At 37.1% G+C, this 19,414-nt stretch overlaps 1 protein-coding gene across 3 annotated transcripts in view; it reads left to right on the top strand.

Moving 5' to 3' along the window:
* Positions 1-19,414, top strand: part of EIF4G3 (eukaryotic translation initiation factor 4 gamma 3) — a 361,657-nt gene that overhangs the window by 293,537 nt on the left and 48,706 nt on the right. For all 3 annotated transcript variants that reach the window (XM_040645901.1, XM_040645903.1, XM_040645902.1), the window contains 3 exons: positions 6,126-6,323; positions 17,966-18,112; positions 18,553-18,789. In XM_040645901.1, the coding sequence (XP_040501835.1) occupies positions 6,126-6,323; positions 17,966-18,112; positions 18,553-18,789 (582 nt within the window). The remainder of the gene's footprint in view (positions 1-6,125; positions 6,324-17,965; positions 18,113-18,552; positions 18,790-19,414) is intronic.

Here is a 19,414-nt window from a genome sequence, read left to right as displayed (position 1 = left end):
ATTATTTTTTTGTGTGAAATTAAGTCTTCATTCATCATTTGCTGTACACACAATGCCATTTCCTATACTTGGATTACCTCTACTACCTTTTTTGGATTTTTTGTTTCTAGGCACCAAGACTAGAGTCTCTTCTTGATTTTTGCACCTGTACCAGAGTTAGGCACTACAGATCATATGCTGACTTGTCAGTGTCTCGTTCCTTAAATATCTTTCCTCTCATTGTGAATAGTTTAATACAGCAGCCAAAAGCTTCAGCTCTGGAGACAGGCAGGTTCTTTTAGGCAAGTTCTTAATTTCGTCTGTAAAATGAAGATACTAATATTATCTACCTCATAGGGCTACTGTGAAGATTGAATTAAGTAATGTAAAGCAGTTGGCATGGTTCCTGGAGCCCCCAGCACAGAACCACAAACATAGTAGATACTCAGTATACTTGATAAACAAATAAACTAACCAAAGAAGTTGTTGATACAAATCAAGACCAAGATGAATTTATTCATCACAAAGCCATGCTGTCAACCTTTAATTGGCTGCTTGTCTTTGTTCATCTTTTTAGTGATTTCCCCAGATATTTGTCCCTAAGAACATCCTTCTCCGGATTCACTGAAATCAAGTACCTAATCTTTCCCGAATTTCTTCTCAATGTATCTCAACCTCGTTTTAGAAATACCATCTGGATCTCTCCCTCCAGTCCCTCTGAGAAGTGCTGATTGATAAGGGGCCTAAATGGCTTGCAAAGATAGGTAAAATTCCTGCTGCATCTTTATCATGAAGATGAAGAGGTCTTGTTTTAGTAGTTAAGGCACTTATATTAGTGCCTCGTTTCATTAGATTCTTGCAGTAGCTATGAAAGTGGGAATAGATATTTTCCTTCTTTTACATATGAGAAAACTGAAGCTTCGAGAAATTAAGTTACCCCAGGTGTTGTGGAATAATCTATTTGTTGCAACTTGTAATCTGCCTCTGTTTACTTGGTAACAAAGTTCTCCCTATTATTGGTTAAGTTTTATTTCAGAAACATAATTTTACTGTGTTGAGGTATCATTCATTAATTGGATAAGTTTTCTTTAGTAAAAAGATAAAGCAAATCCAGTGGAGAATTAATAGGCTTCTTTTTCAGGGTGAATACAATCGTGTTGTTATTGATACTTTTTCTTCCAAGTATGGTGGATCTTTGCTCCATTCCTTCTCTTTTTTGTATACATCACGTTGACCTGGTGCTCCTGCTAATCCTGTTTGTTTACTTTTTTGTCAAATGAGTAGTTTTATTGTTGCCTCCACTTCCAAAAAACTCTTTCACTCTAACTTCATTCTTACCACTGTATTTTAACAACACTATGACTAATACCGATGATCTTGTTTTTCCTGTATCGTAAGGTTTCATCTTCTCCTTGAGGCAGTTCTAGGAAATCATTGCCTTATGATTTGTCTAGACTTCAACTGCATATATTACTGTGGTGGTTCCACTGCTGAGGTCCCCTGCTTATGTCTCTCTTCTCTTCTCTTGCTGCAACAATTCCTACTGCTTCTGCCTGACTCTTCTACCTGAAGGACTGATTTTTATATCTCTACCCTAGCTTTTAACCTGTCTTTAATGACCTCATTTTCAAATAAAAAAATAAATACCTCATTTTCTCTCACAACTCACACACTAGTCCTCTGATCTTTCCTTGTTCTCTATTCCCAAAATAGAAAACCCTCACTAATAACTCCTTCCTAAAATGGTTTCCGTTTCTAAAATGTCTTCTTCCCTTTCTTTTTACTTCGCTAGTTGTTTTCTTTGTTGTTTGTGGTTTTTAAAGATTTTGCTTATTTGTTTGAGAGAGAGAGCATGAATGTGGGGGGGCGGTAGTGGAGGAGGAGGGAGAGGGACAAGCAGACTCCCCACTGAGCGGAGAACCCCCATGCAGGGCTCGATCCCAGGACCCTGACATCATGACCTGGACACTTAAGTCAGACATTTAACCGACTGAGCCACCCAGGCACCCCTAGTTGTTTGTTTAGTTTTAGTTTTTATTTGAGTATAGTTAACACGGTCACTTAGCCAGCTCTTTTTATCCTTCATAACCTGACCCAGTTCTCATTTGCTGACTAATGCATTGCCTCTGACCTCTCTTGTACATAAACTGCTCCCTTCTGTGGCTCCTAATCCATCTGGTGTTTGCTCATTACCTCACTTAAAATTATCTTGTCTCTGCAGCTGAAGTTCAGTGGTCTGGAACACAGTAACTGTGCCCGATGCTTTATTTGTACCTAACAGAATTTGTTGGGCCCCAAGTAGATATCAGTTACCGTGAATTAATGATTTTTAATAAAGTTGTTGTTTGATGGCCGATTTCTTTTTTCATTGCGGTATATGTTACTTTCAGTTAATACACTGTAATGATTTAACATTTGTGTATATTACAAAATGACCACCACTATTAATCCAGTTAACATCTGTCATCATGCATAGTTACAAATTCTTTTTTGTTGTAATGAAAAGTTTTAAGAGCTACTTTCTTACCAACTTTCAAATATGCAATACAGTATTAACTGTAGTCACTTTGCTGTTCACTACTTTAATAAATTACTTTTTTTATCCTAGTTTTTAAGCTTAGATTATCATCTGAAATATTTGAGATATTTGCAAGTTGTGGGTTTTTTTCTCCCTCCCTCCCTTTTTCTTTCTATCCTTTCCCTGCCCTTCCTTTCCCTTCCCTTCCCTCCTCTCTCCTTCCCTCCCTCCCTCCCTCCCTTTGCCTTTAGTAAAAGTCTTTCTCTCTTTCTCTCTTAGATTTATTTACCCTAGAGAAAGAGAGCACAGGCACATGTGCAGGTCAGGGATGGAGAGAGAGAGAGAGAGAGAAACAAGCAGACTCCCTGCTGAGTGTACAGCCCAACATGGAGCCCCATCCCAGGACCCTGAGATCATGACCTGAGCCAAAACCAAGAGCTGGCCGGTTATTGACTAAGGTGCCCCAAGGTTGTTTTTGTTTTTGTTTTTTCTTAAAGCACAGGTTGTCTTAGACCTCACCAGTATTCTCAGTTGATAGAGGCAATTGAGAGAAGTTTGGTGACTTTCCCACCCCTAAGAAATTTAATTTTTTTTATAAAAGCAGTGCTGACTCATTGCTGAAAAACCTAACTATATAATTTTTAAAGATTTAAATAGATTTATTTACTGTCTCCTTCGTAGAGGACACGTATCTTAAAAATCCTTATATTCAGATATCAGTTTTTATAAATAAAAAAATATAAAATATAACATTTTATAGGCCTTTTCAGCTAAATCATGGTTTCATGGATTTTTGCAACTTCATATTTTACTGAGGCATAATTTACATTTAGTAAGCTTTACTTTTTGGTGTATAATTCTACAACTGATGAACACACACAGTCATGTAACTACCACCGCAATCAAGATATGATATGTTTTTATCAGACCCCAGAAATTTCCTTGTGCTACTTTATACCCATCTTTTCCCTGCATGCCCACCTCTAGCAGTCACTAATCTGTCCCAATAGCACTGCTTTTTCCAAAATATCAAATAAATGGAATCATTTTGAATATAGCTTCTTTCACTTAGCATATTACATATGAGATGCATCTGTAGTCATTACATGTACGATTATTTTTTTATTACCTATTAGTATTCCATTGTTATAGATATACCACAGATTGTTTATCCCTTCACAGGGGAAACAATTTTCAGGTTTTGGCCATTATAAATAGAAGTGGCACAATCATTTATGTGTAGGGTTTGTGTGAACATAAGCTTTTGTCTCTTTTGGGTAAAATTGTAGCTATGACATCCATGAATTGTCTGGTAAACGTAGGTTTGGCTTTATCAGAAAATGCCAAACTGTTTTCAAAGGTTGTTATTGGACCATTTTGCATTTCCACTGGCAAGGAAGGTGCAAGACTCCCGATTATTCTGCTTCTTCACTCGCACTTGTTATTTTCTGCTTTATAAATTTGAACCATTCTAATGGATGTGTGGTAGCATCGCGTTGTTTTAATTTGTGTTTCCAAATGAAATAATATATTGAATAAACACATCTTTTCTTGTTCTTTTATTTGCCATTCTTGTATCTTCTTTGATAACATTTCTGTTCTTTTGCCCTGTTTCATTGGCTGGTGGTTTTCTTATTGTTGATTTTTGAGAGTTCTGTGTATATTCTGGATACAAATCTTTCATCAAATGTGTGTTTCGCAAAAATTTTCTTCTAGTCTGTGGTTTGTCTTTTCATTCTCTTAATAGTGTCTTTTGCAGAAATGAAGTTTTTAACTTTGATCATGTTGAATTTATCAACACTTGCATTTATAGGTTGTACTTCTGCTGTCATATCTAAAAAATCTTTGCATAACCCAAGAATACAAAATTTTTCTCTTTTAGAAGTTTATAGTTTTAGGTTTTACATACCTGTCTGTGGTCCAGTTTTAATTAATTTTTGTATTTCATGCAAGGTATGGATCAGATCAGACTTTTTTTTTTTTTTTTTTTCTTTTCCTTATGTATATCCAGTTGTTCCAGCACCATTTGTTGGAAGGATTATCCTTTCTCTCAGTGCCTGGGTGGCTCAGTCAGTTAAGCATCTGCCTTCGGCTCAGGTCATGATCTCAGGGTCCTAGGATGGAGCCCTGCATCAGACTCCCTGCTTCTCCCTCTCTCCCCTCCCTCCAGCTCGTACTCTCTCTTTTTCGCTCTGTTCTCTCTCTCAAATAAATAAAATCTTAAAAAAAAAGATTTTCCTTTTTCCATTCAGTTTTCTTTGCACCTTTGTTGAAAATTAGTTCATCATATATGTGTGAATCTAGTTCTAGACTTACATTCTGTCTGATTTATGTGTCAGTCCCCTGGCCAATACCACACTGTCTTTGTATATTAAATATTGAAATCAGGTTGTATGAGTCCTCCAACTTTGTTATTTTTCAAAATTATTTAGGCTATTCTGGCTTTTTTTCCCCTTGTCTTTTCACATAAATTGTTAAATCAGCTTCTTGATTGCTATCAAAAACTCCAAAACCCTACTAGGATTTTTATTATGATTATTTTAAATCTACAGATCAGTTTAGAGAAAATTGACAACAATAATGAATCTTCTAATACATGGACGTGACCTAGATCTCTTTTTTTAGGTCCTCCTTGATTTCTTTCATCAGTGATTTATGGTTTTTATCATATAGCTCCTATGGATATTTTGTTAGATTCTTAACTAAGTATTTCATGGTCTTGGTGCTACTGTAAACAGTAGTTTTAAAATATATAATTTCTAGTTGTTTGTTGCTAACTTATGGAAATAAAATTGCTATTTGTATGTTGACTTACATTCTGCAATGTTGCTAGACTCATTTATTAGTTCTAGTATCTCTTTTTGTAGATTCCTTATAATTTTCTACATAATCATATCATTTATGAATAGAAGGTTTTATTTTTTCCTTTACAATCTGTACAGGTTATAGTCCTTTTTCTTTGCTTTTTTGCACTGACTAGGACCTCCAATATCACTTTGAATAGGATGGTGAGAATAGGCATTCTTGCCTTATTCCTATTCTTAGAGGGAAAGGAGTCATTTTTTTACCAATAAGTAGAGTTATAGATGCTTTTTTTTCTAGTAGAGGAAGTTCTCTTCTATTTTTAATTTGATGAGAGTTTAAAAGACTCCTGCCTAGTATTCTGTACCATAATTTATATTGTATTATAATTTAGACAGATTTTCTATTTTAGGACATTTAAGTTATTTGCTATAAAGGGGTACTGATGAAAGTCATTGTGGCTGAACTCTTTTGTACCTATCCTTAAATATGAATAAATTCTAAAAGTATAATAGTTGTTTCAGAATATATATCATAGTTTTAAAGCTTTTAATACACATTGCCAAATTGCCCTGAGAAATGTATCAGATGATACTCCTACCAGTAAATATACCTAATTCCTAGAATTCTCATCACTTATGGAAAAGAAGTGGTATAATTGTTTGATGTTTGTTAAAATAGATGGATTTAATTATTTCCGTGATGAGTTTACAGTCCTTGTTAATTTGGTAAGTTGAACTTATAAATTATAAACAAAATATTAATCCTTACAGAAAGAATCATCCTGTCACAGTTACTATAACACTCTTTTTTGTGGCCCTTCTAGGAACTTTTTAGAAAAGTTCGAAGTATCTTAAATAAACTGACACCACAGATGTTCAACCAACTGATGAAGCAAGTATCAGGACTTACTGTTGACACAGAGGAGCGGCTGAAGGGAGTCATTGACCTGGTCTTTGAGAAGGCTATCGATGAGCCCAGTTTCTCTGTGGCTTATGCAAACATGTGTCGATGTCTAGTAACGGTAAGAAGAGAGGAAGGAGTAAAACCAGAAATCTCCAAGAGGTATATTCTCCCCTCACTACACATTCTTCCCAGAAGTGTTATTGGGGCAACATAAAGGGGAGAATATATTTTTAGCACTTTTTAATATAAGGCTCTCAATGTATAAAAGAATCTTGCTTTATTAAAATGTATCCTCACCTCTGGAGAGGACATGGAAATAGACTGAAATAGGCCTGATACGGTCCTACCCATTGTGAGCAATACTGAATAAGTTTTAAATTAGTAATGTGAAATTATTGGCATGAGCAACCTACCTCTCCTGTTGTTCCTCTTATGGAAATAAAGTGAATGCTTACATTCACATTTAATTCAAAACTGAAAACATATTGGTTCTAATTTGAGCCTCAGTGAAAATGATAGGATAGTTATGGTCATAAAAAGTTCAAAAGTAATCATTTCATCTTTTAGAAACTATTAGATTTCTTTCTCTTTACATTGTCCACAGCCATTTAATCTCTACAGCCTGTCAAATCTAGGGCAAGACAGAATGGGAGACCAAAGAACTTCTGGTTAGTGTTCATTGTCCTCTATTCTGCAGTCAGAATACTACCATGTACCATCTGTGTTTTCTCTGCCTGTTACTGTTACCCAGGTACTTGTGTCAGAAACATGTGTCCTTTAACATTTGGGTTTTTTCTTAATTATCACAATTCATTGTCATTTGCCTTGTTATGAAAATGCAGAATTCTGCCATTCTCCCAATATTTTTGAGTTCCTGATAGGTAAGTCTGTTGTGACCTGGAAAAGTTACTTCTTCTGTCTTTAAGGAATTTAAAATTCATATTGGAAAAAAAAACAACAACTAGCATTTAACAAGAAAATAATCGCTTAGAGCATATTCTGTGACATTGCAATATGTTGATGCTAGAATGTATGTTCTAGACATAAAAACCAAGTAGAACAAAAAAGGAATGTCTGTGTTATTGGTAGAGTGACAAACTGCTTCTGTGAAGCAGGTGGAGTTCAGGTTGGGCCTGAGAGGATCGGGGTGGGGGGAACAAGTATAGAGCAGGAAGAGCTCTTGTCTGAGGTAGCGCATGCAGCACAATAGTCACAGACACGGGCTTGGTGTCTAACAGTTCTGGCTTTAAATTTTAACTTTAAATTTAAATTGAAGTTCCTACTCTGCAAGCTGCTGACTTAAAATAATAAGCTTTATAATAAACTGTAATTAACTGTTATAAACTTTATAACTTTATAAAATTACATTACCTGTTTAACCTCATTTTTTAATCCATAAAATAAGATTAAGTCACACAATTTGAGGCCATTACAATAACATGAACTTAACAATAAAATAATTTAGGGAGAGTGTGCATGTAAAGTTCCTAGCTCGGTATTTGACCTGTATAATTCCTAAGTAATTCAAAATTATATTGGTGGTGGAAAAGATTGCAAAGGTCTTGAAATGCTGGCTGAATGAGGATGTTTGTAATAACAAAAACTATTTAGCACCTACTGGGTTGCATTTTGGCTAGATGCTTTACATATATTATTGTTAATAGCTATTATAACCCTCGAAGGTCAATATTATTAGCCCCACTTTACTGAACAAGAAACTGAGGCTTAAAAAAGGATAAGTAACTTGCTTAAGGCCACGTAACTAGTAAGTGGCAGTGCTAGAATCCAAGTCTAGGATTATTCAGTCATTTGCCATATTGTCTTCTAACGTACCATACCATAGGTATCTGAAGGCAAACTAATTCTCCATCTCATGCCTCTCATTTTCCTTGTGGCAGCCATGACATCTTGTAGTCACTCATTAGTACTAGGACTAGATCCCAGATCTCCTGGCTTATACTTTAGTGCTCTTTACTAATTTTAGATTTAATCCTATAGGCAGTGAAGGATTGTTATTTTTTTTTTCTTAAAGATTTTGTTTATTTGAGAGAGTAGGGGGAGGGGCAGAGGGGGAGAGAGAGAGAGAGAGAATTTCAAGCAGACTCCCCACCAAGAGGGGAGCCACATGTGGGGCTCCATCCCACAACCCCGAGAAAACAACCTGAGCCAAAATCAGGAGTTGAACGCTTAATTGACTGAACCATGCAGGCGCCCCTGTTAATGTTTTTTAATAGAAGTATATTCTTGATGAAAATGGCCTTTGGGAAGGCCTGGCAATAATAGAAGTTAGATTAAAATAGAAAGAAATTATAGATAAACCAACCACTTATGTGAATTTTGTTATGATTCACCCCTTTTTAAATAAGATTGATTAAACTTTACTGGATTATTTTAACTCCCAGAATAACCTTTTGGAATGAGTCCAGCAGTATAGGGGTATTCATAGAGAATGTTCGTACAGCCGCATCCAGTTAAACTTGCCTTTGTGAATGGTCTGTATGTGTATTTCCACAATTTTATTATATTCATAAAATCATATAAAAACATATACATATATATAAAGAGAATACTTTTGGTTTTGTAGAAGTTACATTATATCATATATGTATTTTTTTGCTATTTACTTTGTTTTCATTTAATATGTTTTGGGCATACTCCTATATCACTACAGATAGATTTTACTCCTACTTTTTTAGTAGTTGCATAATATCTGAACATTATACACACACACACACACACACACACACACACACACATATATACCATAATTTCCCCAGCCTTTTCTCTCTCTCTCTCCCTCTTTTTCTTCCATGTTGTTTCTAGTTTTTTGGTTTTGGGGGGTTTTCTTGCAACCACAAGCAGCACTCCAATAAACATCAATGTATATTTACGCTTACATGTTTAAGCTCTTACTTTTTTAGTATAAATTCTCCCAGAGTTATATACCAAATGATACAAGTTTTTGAACTTTTTTTTATTGAAATAACAGACATACATGCTATTTGGGAAAAGAAAAATTCCTCATTTGTTGCTTTTATCAGATTTAATGATACAGTTTCTTCATGGCTGATTTTAAGCCAGTGACAGTTTGACAGTTAATTCACAAAATTTTGACTGAACAGTTGGCTCCCATGAACCAGAATGAGCTAGCTGTAGCACACCATTACAACATGCATATAGAACACATCATTAGTGTACAGCTCAGTGTGTATCAGTGAAGTGAGCATACCTACCACCCTGGTCATTAAATAGAACTGTACCGTTCCCTGTTCCTTAAAGGTAACCACTGTCATGACTTCTAATACTTTTGAGGTACCGAAGGCCTGAAATGAAAGGAGGCAATGGGAATAGAGTCATCATTGGTTCCTACTGTGTAGGAGTAAACCAATATGAAAATCAAACAGTAATGGGAATAATGAAAATCTAAATAAGAAAAGCTAATCTTTTAGGAGAAAGTCGAGGAGACTATCTTCATGAACTTTGGTGGAAATTTCCTTTAGCAAGATTAAGATTGAAAATGAGTAACAAAAATAATATCAGATTTAACTATGAAAATTTGCAATCCTTGATGTGCAGCAAATGATGCCATAAATAAAATAAAAAGATAAAGCCACAGTGTGGCAGAATCTATTTGAATAGAATACATAATAATTGATAAAATATTAAAATGCAGAATTAAGGAGAAAAAATCAAATCAATGAGAAATAAAATAGCCCAATTAAATGGGCAATTTATAGAATGAAAATCCATTAGCTGATGAATTTAACAAAAGATATTCAGTGTTATTCATGACTAGGGAAATAACAAATAAACCACAATTCTGTAGAAGTCACACTTGTTAGAGTAGAAAAAAAATGAAATCATTAATTTTAAAGTGTTCACAGATGAATACAGTCACTTTGGCGAGTAATTAGACAATAATGTTGAAGATGTTTGTATACTATTCCTCAGGAATTTTACTTCTTGGCATATACCCCACAGAAGTTACCATATGTACATAAGGAATCGTTTTTAAGAATGTTTATTTTTTGTATTGGTTTTAATAGTGCGTAATAGGAAACAAATGAAAGAAGCCTAAACCACACAATAAGTATACCACAATTAATTTGGCCAGTGAATTTGAATAGTAATATATATACTAGTGAATCCTATATTTTAGGTTGGGATCCCAAAGGACTGCATGTTTGAAACAGGGGTGAATCAGAAATTGACCTGCTCTCACAGGGACTGTGTATAGCTCAGCATCAAATAATCTCAATCCTTGAATTTGGATGGTAGTGATTTCTGAGTGTGTTAGTGCCTGCTAAGTACCTGGAAGAAGCAAGCACAAATTCATTTTTAAAACTATCGTTTTAAAAGAAATGAAAACTGTCATATTAGTCTTCAAATTAATTCTGTCAACAATTTTTCAAATAGGGGCGCCTGGGTGGCACAGTGGTTAAGCGTCTGCCTTCGGCTCAGGGCGTGATCCTGGCGTTACGGGATCGAGCCCCACATCAGGCTCTTCCGCTGGGAGCCTGCTTCTTCCTCTCCCACTCCCCCTGCTTGTGTTCCCTCTCTCACTGGCTGTCTCTCTGTCTGTCAAATACATAAATAAAAACAATTTTTCAAATAAAATGTCCAGCACATAGTTAGAAATAATAAGTCACACAAGGGAAAAAGATCACCATGAATGAGAACCAGCAATAAACAAATTCCCCACAGGGACTCCAGATATTGGCTTTTATCAGGCACAAAATCAAATAACTATATTATGTCCAAGGTAATAACGATAGGTTGAAATTTTTAACACAGAAAGTATCAAAAGAATTAAATAGAAATCCCAGAACTGAATATATAATAAAATTTAGAACTTAATGGATTGGTTTAATAGGCGATTAGATACAGCTGAAATAAAGAATTGTGATGTAGAAGATGGGTGTGTAGAATCTATAATGAAGCACAGAGAGACCAAAAAATGAAAAATACGAAAGGGAGGGTAAATGATGAAGATTCCATAAGATCCAACTTTGCATTAATTGGAGTCCCAAGAGGAGAGAGGAGAAAGTGGGAAGAAAGCAATACTTGAAGAGAGTGGCTGAGAAATTTTTCGTAAGTACCGAGATGTTAAAGCCACAGATTGAAACGATTTCCTATAATCCCAAAATGAATTTTTTTAAAAAAAAGTGAAAATGAAGGAAAATGTTTAGACTGATGATAGTAAAGCAACTTACAGTAAAATATAGAAAGTAACCAGGGTGGGGAGGAGATATTAAAAAGAACAATAATTTGTTGGTAGTTTTCTTAGGACACAAATGTCACTGTGTACAAAAGAAAAGATTGGTAAATTGGACTACATTAAAATTAGCATGTTTTTCCTCAAAAGATGCCATTAAGGGAGTAAAAATGCAGAACATATATTAGGTAGGAAAAGATAATTGCAACACAAAAATCCTGTGAAGGGTCTATATCAGATTTTTTTGTTAAGCTAAAAGAAATCGATGAGAATAACTCAGTGTTCTAAATAGACAATACGGGGCACCTGGGTGGCTCATTCGTTAAGCGTCTGCCTTCGGCTCAGGGCGTGATCCCAGGGTCCTGGGATCGATCCCCGCATTGGGCTCCCTGCTCCGCAGGGAGCCTGCTTATTCCTCTCCCACTCCCCCTGCTTGTGTTCCCTCTCTCGCTGGCTGTCTCTGTCTCTCTGTTAAATGAATAAATAAAATCTTTTTTAAAAATAAAATAAACAGGGGCGCCTGGGTGGCGCAGCGGTTAGGCGTCTGCCTTCGGCTCAGGGCGTGATCCCAGCATTATGGGATCGAGCCCCACATCGGGCTCCTCCGCTGGAAGCCTGCCTCTTCCTCTCCCACTCCCCCTGCTTGTGTTCCCTCTCTCGCTGGCTGTCTCTATCTCTGTCGAATAAATAAATTAAAAAAATAAATTAAAAAAAATATTTAAAAAAAAATAAAATAAAATAAACAAATAAATAGACAATAAACTTACACCTTACAGTTCACCTAAAAGGTCACCCAAATGACCAACAAACATGATGAAATTAACCAACTAGATATAAAACTACACATTAACTCCAGATTGCTAAACTTACCAGGGTTTGGCAAATACGTGAAGCAAGAACTCAAGCACTGCTAATGGGAATATAAAGTGGTGACGGCCACTTTGGACACAAGCTCAGCTGTAAAAGCTGAAGTTGGGGGTGCCTGGGTGGCTCAGTCAGATAAGCATCTGAGTCTTGATCTCAGCTGAGGTCTCCATCTTAGGGTCATGAGTTTGGGCCCTGCACTGGGCTCCACACTGGGCATGGAGCCTACTTAAAAAAAAAAAAAAAAAATGCTGAAATTATTTTTCTGCTCTAACAGGCATTCATTTCCATTCTTAAGTATGTACCCAACTGATAAACCTACATTTCTTATATACTAGGCAACGTATGCAAAAATGTTAGTAACATTTTTTATAACAGATGAATAAATAAAAATATTGTAAAAAACAAAACCAACCCCCCATAACAGACTTTGGGCATAAAATAAATTCAAATTGTTATTCTTCTTTTCATGCATTTATCCACTTAAAACATATGTCTGAGAGTCTGTGATGTGCCAGGAACCATTCTAGGCACTGGGAATTTAGCAGTGAAAAATCAAAAACAAAAAAACAAAAAGTACCTGCCCTTAGGAGTTTACATGCTTATGGCGTTCTTGAGATGTGGATTTTGATTTGAGTTATGATTAAACAAAAGCACAGCAATCTAAAAGTACCAACGATCCAACTAAAAATTTTATTTAGCTACAGATTTAGATAGAGGACAACATTCCCTCTTGTCCACTCTTCTCTATTAGCCATTCAATTCAGTTGTCCTCCTCCTAAGAGAAGTACTGAATTCTAGTTAAATGTTTTGCAGTTCATAAAGGGAAGCTTTGTTTTTATTTTTTATCTCCACTGTGGTAGGCATGCATGCCTCATCTATAAAGGTAGGCACTAAAGGCAGATTTTTGAGCATTCTGTGTCCTGTTATACCATTTTCAGAAGTTTCAGTGTTGGCACTCTTCAAGTGCTTTAAATACAAACCATGCAAAGAATGGGAGGATTGAGTATAGGAAGAGACACTAAGAGAATGAAGGAGACACACTTACATCTTATCAGAAATAAAGCCCAGAAGTACAGACCAGGAAAGTCAGCTTTGGGCAACAGCAAGTGGCTGGAGTCAACTGGAGGAGGAGGGATGTTCAACTCACCTGATGAAAAATGAAAAGTACTTTGAAGAAACGTTGAGGAGAAATGACTTACCCTTTCATAACTCTCTTTTGAATCTTGTGGGCATCTCTCAGAACTACATACCCCTTCAGATGTATTGAACCACAGATACAGTTTAATAGATGTGTTCGTAGTACATTCAGAGTATGTTTGTTCAGCTTTAACAGGTGATTTCGCTAAGGTCAGGACATAACTACTGTTGGAAGATAGCATGTCACCAGGGACTCGTGAGTGACAGTTGGACAATTGATTTATTACTGTTCACTTCACATGTTAGAGTTAGCATGAAGGTGCCACTACATTACACTAGTTATTCCAAATATTTTACCTCGTACTGGAACATGCTTCAGGAGCAAAATGGCTCATGGGCCATGGGTTCCCACTAACATTGTTTATGTTCTGAGAGCTTTGAAAATCTGGAGCACACTAAGCAAGGCCAGGGCTGGTCCTTTTATATTCTAGTCTCTTACTTGACTACCATAATTAACACACAGCTGGCAGCCCTTGCTGATTCGCTGTGAGTTTGGTCCTTTTAGGGATAAGAAGGATTTACCTTCAACACTAGCAAATACACCAGCAGTACGGGCCCCGTTGCTTAAAGAAAATGACCACCTGATGCTGACAAACATTCATATCTAAGATTGCTGGGTGACTGGTATGTGGACAGGTCCCATCCCAATATGAGATGATGAACCATTAGTTTACGGTGTGATATGTTATACTGTTAGTTTATAGCTGTGTAAAAATGAAAAGCCAGGTTCTCTCCAGTGTATCTAACTTACTGAACAGCCTTTCTGATATAGTCCCCCTGACTCCCTTACACCCTGAGAAACCATCTCAGACAACCCATTTAAAACACATGTCTTAGTTTTGATTGTGGACTACTGCTTAATGAAAATTACAGTTCTCACTGTTGCACATCTTTTTTTTTTTTTTTGCTATTATCCATGATCACACTTGCAAACATCTACCTTTTCATTGTTACAGACTATATGTTTGTGTCCCCCAGCCCCAGTTCATATGTTGAAGCCCTAACCCTCAGTCTGCCAGTATCTGTAAGTGGGGCCTTTGGAAGGTAATTAGGTTTAGATGAGGTCATAAGGGTAGAGCCTCCATGGTAAGATTAGTGCCTTTATAAGAAGAGGAAGAGACAGTAGAGCTTCCTCTGTCCACTTGAGGATACAGCAGAAAGCCATAAATCAGGAAAAGGGTGCCCACCAAGAACTGAATCTGCTGACACCTTAGTCTTGGACTGAGAGACTGTGAGAAATAAATGTCTGTTGTTTAAGCCACCATTCTATGGTAGTTATTATAGCAGCCCTAGCAGACCAAGACATCCACTCATCATATCTGTTCTAACTATAAACAATTTCGTTGGGTCTCCTGACTAGTCAGTGTCCAGCAGACAACACAGGCTGACTTAATGATGTCATAACTGTGTTGAATTTATCATCTCAAGAACAAAAAAGTTACCATGCAACACCATTCTCAGAGAATATGTTCTCACTGGCCTATTTCCATATTTCCACCACCCTGTTAATCATCCCTGAGGACATTAAAACCATGTTCCAAAAGAAGTCCTTAAGAGGTTGTGTAGCTAGGCTTTCATTCATTTGAAGATATATGTACTTGCAGATCTGCGGCCATTCGGCTGATTATTTAGTTTTAATATTTCCATTTGATTATATCTAAAAAGCCTCTCTACAATCATGTTTTTTATGACTTGTACATGTGAAATCTCCTATGATCATCATTTTGGGATAGCAAATACTCATATTTCTTGCCATTTGTGCTAATTGCTTGGTGAGCTGATTTTGACACCCATGTTATTACAATTTAGATTACTCTTAATTTTTAATCATAAACATGTCAAATGCAGCTCTAACTATATAAATATAGCTATATTAGTTTATTAGACTCTTGATGTGCTAGCCACTATCATTTGCATTACTTAAACTAATCTCATATAATCCTTCCAACAGTCCTAAAAGATAGATGTTATCATCCCCATTTTTAGAAAGAAATAGAGGTTTGGTGGCAGAGCAGGGAGTTCATGTTTCAACAACCGTTTTATAATGTCCCTCAGTCTACAGTCATTGGAATGTCTCCTTTTGCAGATGAAGGGACTGAAGCTCAGTGTTCAGTGTTTCAAATATCCCGTCCTCCTTTGTGACTTACAAAGTGCTTCCACTAACCCTATTTCATTGGATGCTCAAAGCTGTACTCTAGGTTAGACTTGGGTATTGTGTCTCCCTTGTTTTGGAGGATGAAACTGAAACTTGGGTTGAAAGAATTGCCTTTGTTTAAAAGTAAGTAAGCTTATCTTCCATTCCTTAACCCAACACTTTGAACACAGCCTTCCCTACATAAAAGGTCTAAAAGGCATAGCTTTTTACATCCTTTGTGTAGGAAAAGCTCTCCCTTGCCTTGTGTCGTTTCTACTTGTTTCCTGTAAAGCAAACTGTCGTAAGTTGTATTTATTTAATCTTTTTGATTAATCTTTATTCTGGTCCCTCTCACCATGAGAGCATGGCGTGGATTTTCATACTGTTGTCCACATTCTGTCCATTTTCTGCACATTACAATCCGTAATACAAGAAACATCTCTTTAGGGCTGATAGATTGTGGTGCAGCCAATTTTTGTCTTACCAGTTATGTCCATAGTATTAATGTAGATGATGCTGGTAAATATGCCAAGAAGCTGGATAGAACTTTTTGGCTGGTTTACTGTGTTTCTATAAAGCAGCAAATTGGAATCAACTGCTGGGGGTTTTTTCCTGCTGATTTTTAAAAGTTTTAGTTTGTTCTGGAACCTAATATCATGTTGTTGGTCTGTTATATACCACCTTGCTCATGGATATGCTTTCTGGTTTTCTTTTGTAGTATGTTGTTGTATGTTCTGGGTCCTAAATAGAGTCCATTTTTGGCTTTTCTTTTGGAAAGCCTTTGCTTTCATGTAGCATTTCTTTTCTTGAAGGCTGATTAAATGCCTGCCTTCCTGTGCAATCGTGGAGTAGGTCTGACTATGAAATTATCTATAGTCACTTGAATTTGTTTGGCTTGAATTTGGAGATAAGGACATGTTAGCTTTTTTATGCTTGTTGAAAAAATATTTGATGATGTTACCCTCTTCCTGAGTTAATATTTCCAGCTGAAAACAACATGTAATGAAACATTTGCTCTCTTGATTGATTAGAACTGGACTTGTTGGGGCACTTGGCTGGCTCAGTCGCTGGAGTGAACAACTCTTGGTCTCAGGGTTGTGAGTTTGAGCCCCATGTTGGGTGTAAAATTACCTAAAAATAAAATCTTAAAAAAAAAAATCCTGGACTGTTAAATGGTCTTTCATGTATCGTAGGCCATCTGTTGGAGAGTGTGTCCATCAGTCCTAGCACAAATCCAGTATAGCGTCATAGTCCTCAGTTCTCAACAAGTTTCTCTAGCCATTCAATCTTAATCAGCAGCTGTCCAAGTTCATTCTGGTTGATAACATTAACTCTTTTGTGAGTGTAAATACAATGCATTCTGGTTTTTTACCAAGTTCTGCCATTAAACTTAGGGCAAAGACCATGCATTTCAGAACTTTGGGAGCCACTTTGTGATTCCAGAAAATCAATTCTGCTGTGTTACTCAGTAACTGTTCAAAATGGTGCTTAGGGGGATTGCATCTGTAAAATGGTGAATTTTAGTCAATCAGTGCACCAGTCCACTTTCTTACAAGAACATCTCTGTGTTTGGTTACCCATAACCTTGAAGATAGGAGCTATTGCTGTTATTAGAAAGCAGTTCTGAGACTCGAACGGAAACCTTGTAAGCATCTTGTCTCCACATGGTCTATCCCCTCCAGTCTGGGTCTTCCTGTGTTTTAAAAGAATGTTTCTAAGGTGGCCATTTTTTAGAGTGAACTTTTGGAAAACTAGTATTTTCTTTGGGCACATAAGAAATAATTAGTAAACATAGTGCATTGATAGTCAAGGTTAGTACCAGCATCACAGTGTTAATGACATTCCCCTGCAGACAAGATACCTCAAAAATCCTCAAATTTGTCCTCCCCACCTTTTGCTTTTTTCTAAAATAAGGATCCCACCCACAACAGTTTTCCTATGGTCATGCTTTAGGTCATTTCTATCTGTTCCTTTAAACCAAAGTACCTACAATGGTAGTAAGAAAAACAAAGGTAAAACCCTGTAGAGTTACAAAGGTCTAGATAAGGGCAGAGTTGTAGTTGTTATTTAATAAGACATGGATTTCAAAGTCAGCTAGAGGCACAACCAACCATAAGGATAGAGTACATTTATATGAGAGGAATGTATATCTTTTCTGTATAAAATTGCAGACCTCTTAACACTAAAACATGAACTGCCTAAAAGCTAAATTGTGTACCTCTTGTAGAAGCTTACCTGTAGTTCATTCATCATTACCTGCAGTTCAGTAAAGAAAATAAGTATTTTGAGAGAATCATGAATGTTGTAAGTAATCTTGATGCTTTTGCATTTTCCTGTATGGATGCAGCTGAAAGTGCCCATGGCAGACAAACCTGGTAACACAGTGAATTTCCGGAAGCTGCTACTGAACCGCTGCCAGAAGGAGTTTGAAAAAGATAAAGCAGATGATGATGTCTTTGAGAAGAAGCAGAAAGAACTCGAGGCTGCCAGTGCTGTGAGTATTTGCACAGAAAGGCAGTGTGCTCGTGCTCTCTGAGTGTTACCGAATAGAATTTTCATGAAACTGGTTACATCTCCCTGCTACTTCAGTAGATGACTGTGGCCCTTTTTTCGTGCGGAGACATTATGTTGAAGTTTAGAGGACTGCTTTATTCCTTTTAGTGCCACCTGTTAGAGCAACTCAACCTTCTAAGACAGGAATTCAGAACCCAGATTTCAGAGAGGTCACTGTATTCCAGAAATCTCCTGAAATGGATGCAGAGTTTTGGGTGTAGTTCAGTTTTCTGAAGAGTAGGTCTGTAGTTGTTGTCAGATTCTCAGAGTGTCCCTGACTCCCACAAGGGATAAGATCATGAGTCAGAGCATATGTCTTAGCATCTTGTGTGCAGTACGGTTGTCTTCATCAAGCTCCTGTTACTCTTCCTTATACAATAGCCAGAGGAGAGGACAAGGCTTCATGATGAACTAGAAGAAGCTAAGGACAAAGCCCGGCGGAGATCCATTGGTAACATCAAGTTTATTGGGGAACTCTTCAAACTCAAGATGCTGACGGAAGCCATCATGCACGACTGTGTGGTGAAGCTGCTGAAGAACCATGATGAGGAGTCCCTGGAATGCCTGTGCCGTCTGCTCACCACCATCGGCAGAGACCTGGACTTCGAGAAGGCAAAGGTGAGCACCCTAGTCTCAGAAGCACCCAGTGTGGCCTCTGTCAGTCGCCAGAGCTAGAACCATCAACAGGAGTGTTCCGTCTCACCCCGGCAATCTAGGCTGCTGCTTTGTCTTCTTTTGCCCTTCTCATTGTCCGTATTTGGCCAATGAGCTCCTTACTACCTTTCCATCATGGTAAGAAGTGAAGTGAACCCAAATTATATAAAGGCCAACTTGTGAATTGTTCAGATTATTTGTCCCTTTTCCTTTTTCTGTATGACCATTTCACAGATCATTTTTATGTATAGCAAATTGTTAGCAGAAATAAGAGGACAATAGCTACTGTGGTTCAGGACTGAGGGTGTTATGGAAGTGAAGACCTCATAGTTTTCTTAAGTTTATGCTCGAATTAACCACAGGGCTATCTAACCATAATATAAGAAATCATTAACAGGGGCGCCTGGGTGGCACAGCGGTTAAGCGTCTGCCTTTGGCTCAGGGCATGATCCCGGCGTTATGGGATCAAGCCCCACATCAGGCTCCTCCGCTATGAGCCTGCTTCTTCCTCTCCCACTCCCCCTGCTTGTGTTCCCTCTCTCGCTGGCTGTCTCTATCTGTGTCAAATAAATAAATAAAATCTTTAAAA

The sequence above is a fragment of the Ursus maritimus genome, unplaced genomic scaffold, assembly GCF_017311325.1.
Source record: "Ursus maritimus isolate PB19 unplaced genomic scaffold, ASM1731132v1 scaffold_32, whole genome shotgun sequence".
NCBI classification, from domain to species: Eukaryota; Metazoa; Chordata; class Mammalia; order Carnivora; family Ursidae; genus Ursus; species Ursus maritimus.
This window is presented reverse-complemented; position numbering and strand designations above follow the sequence as displayed.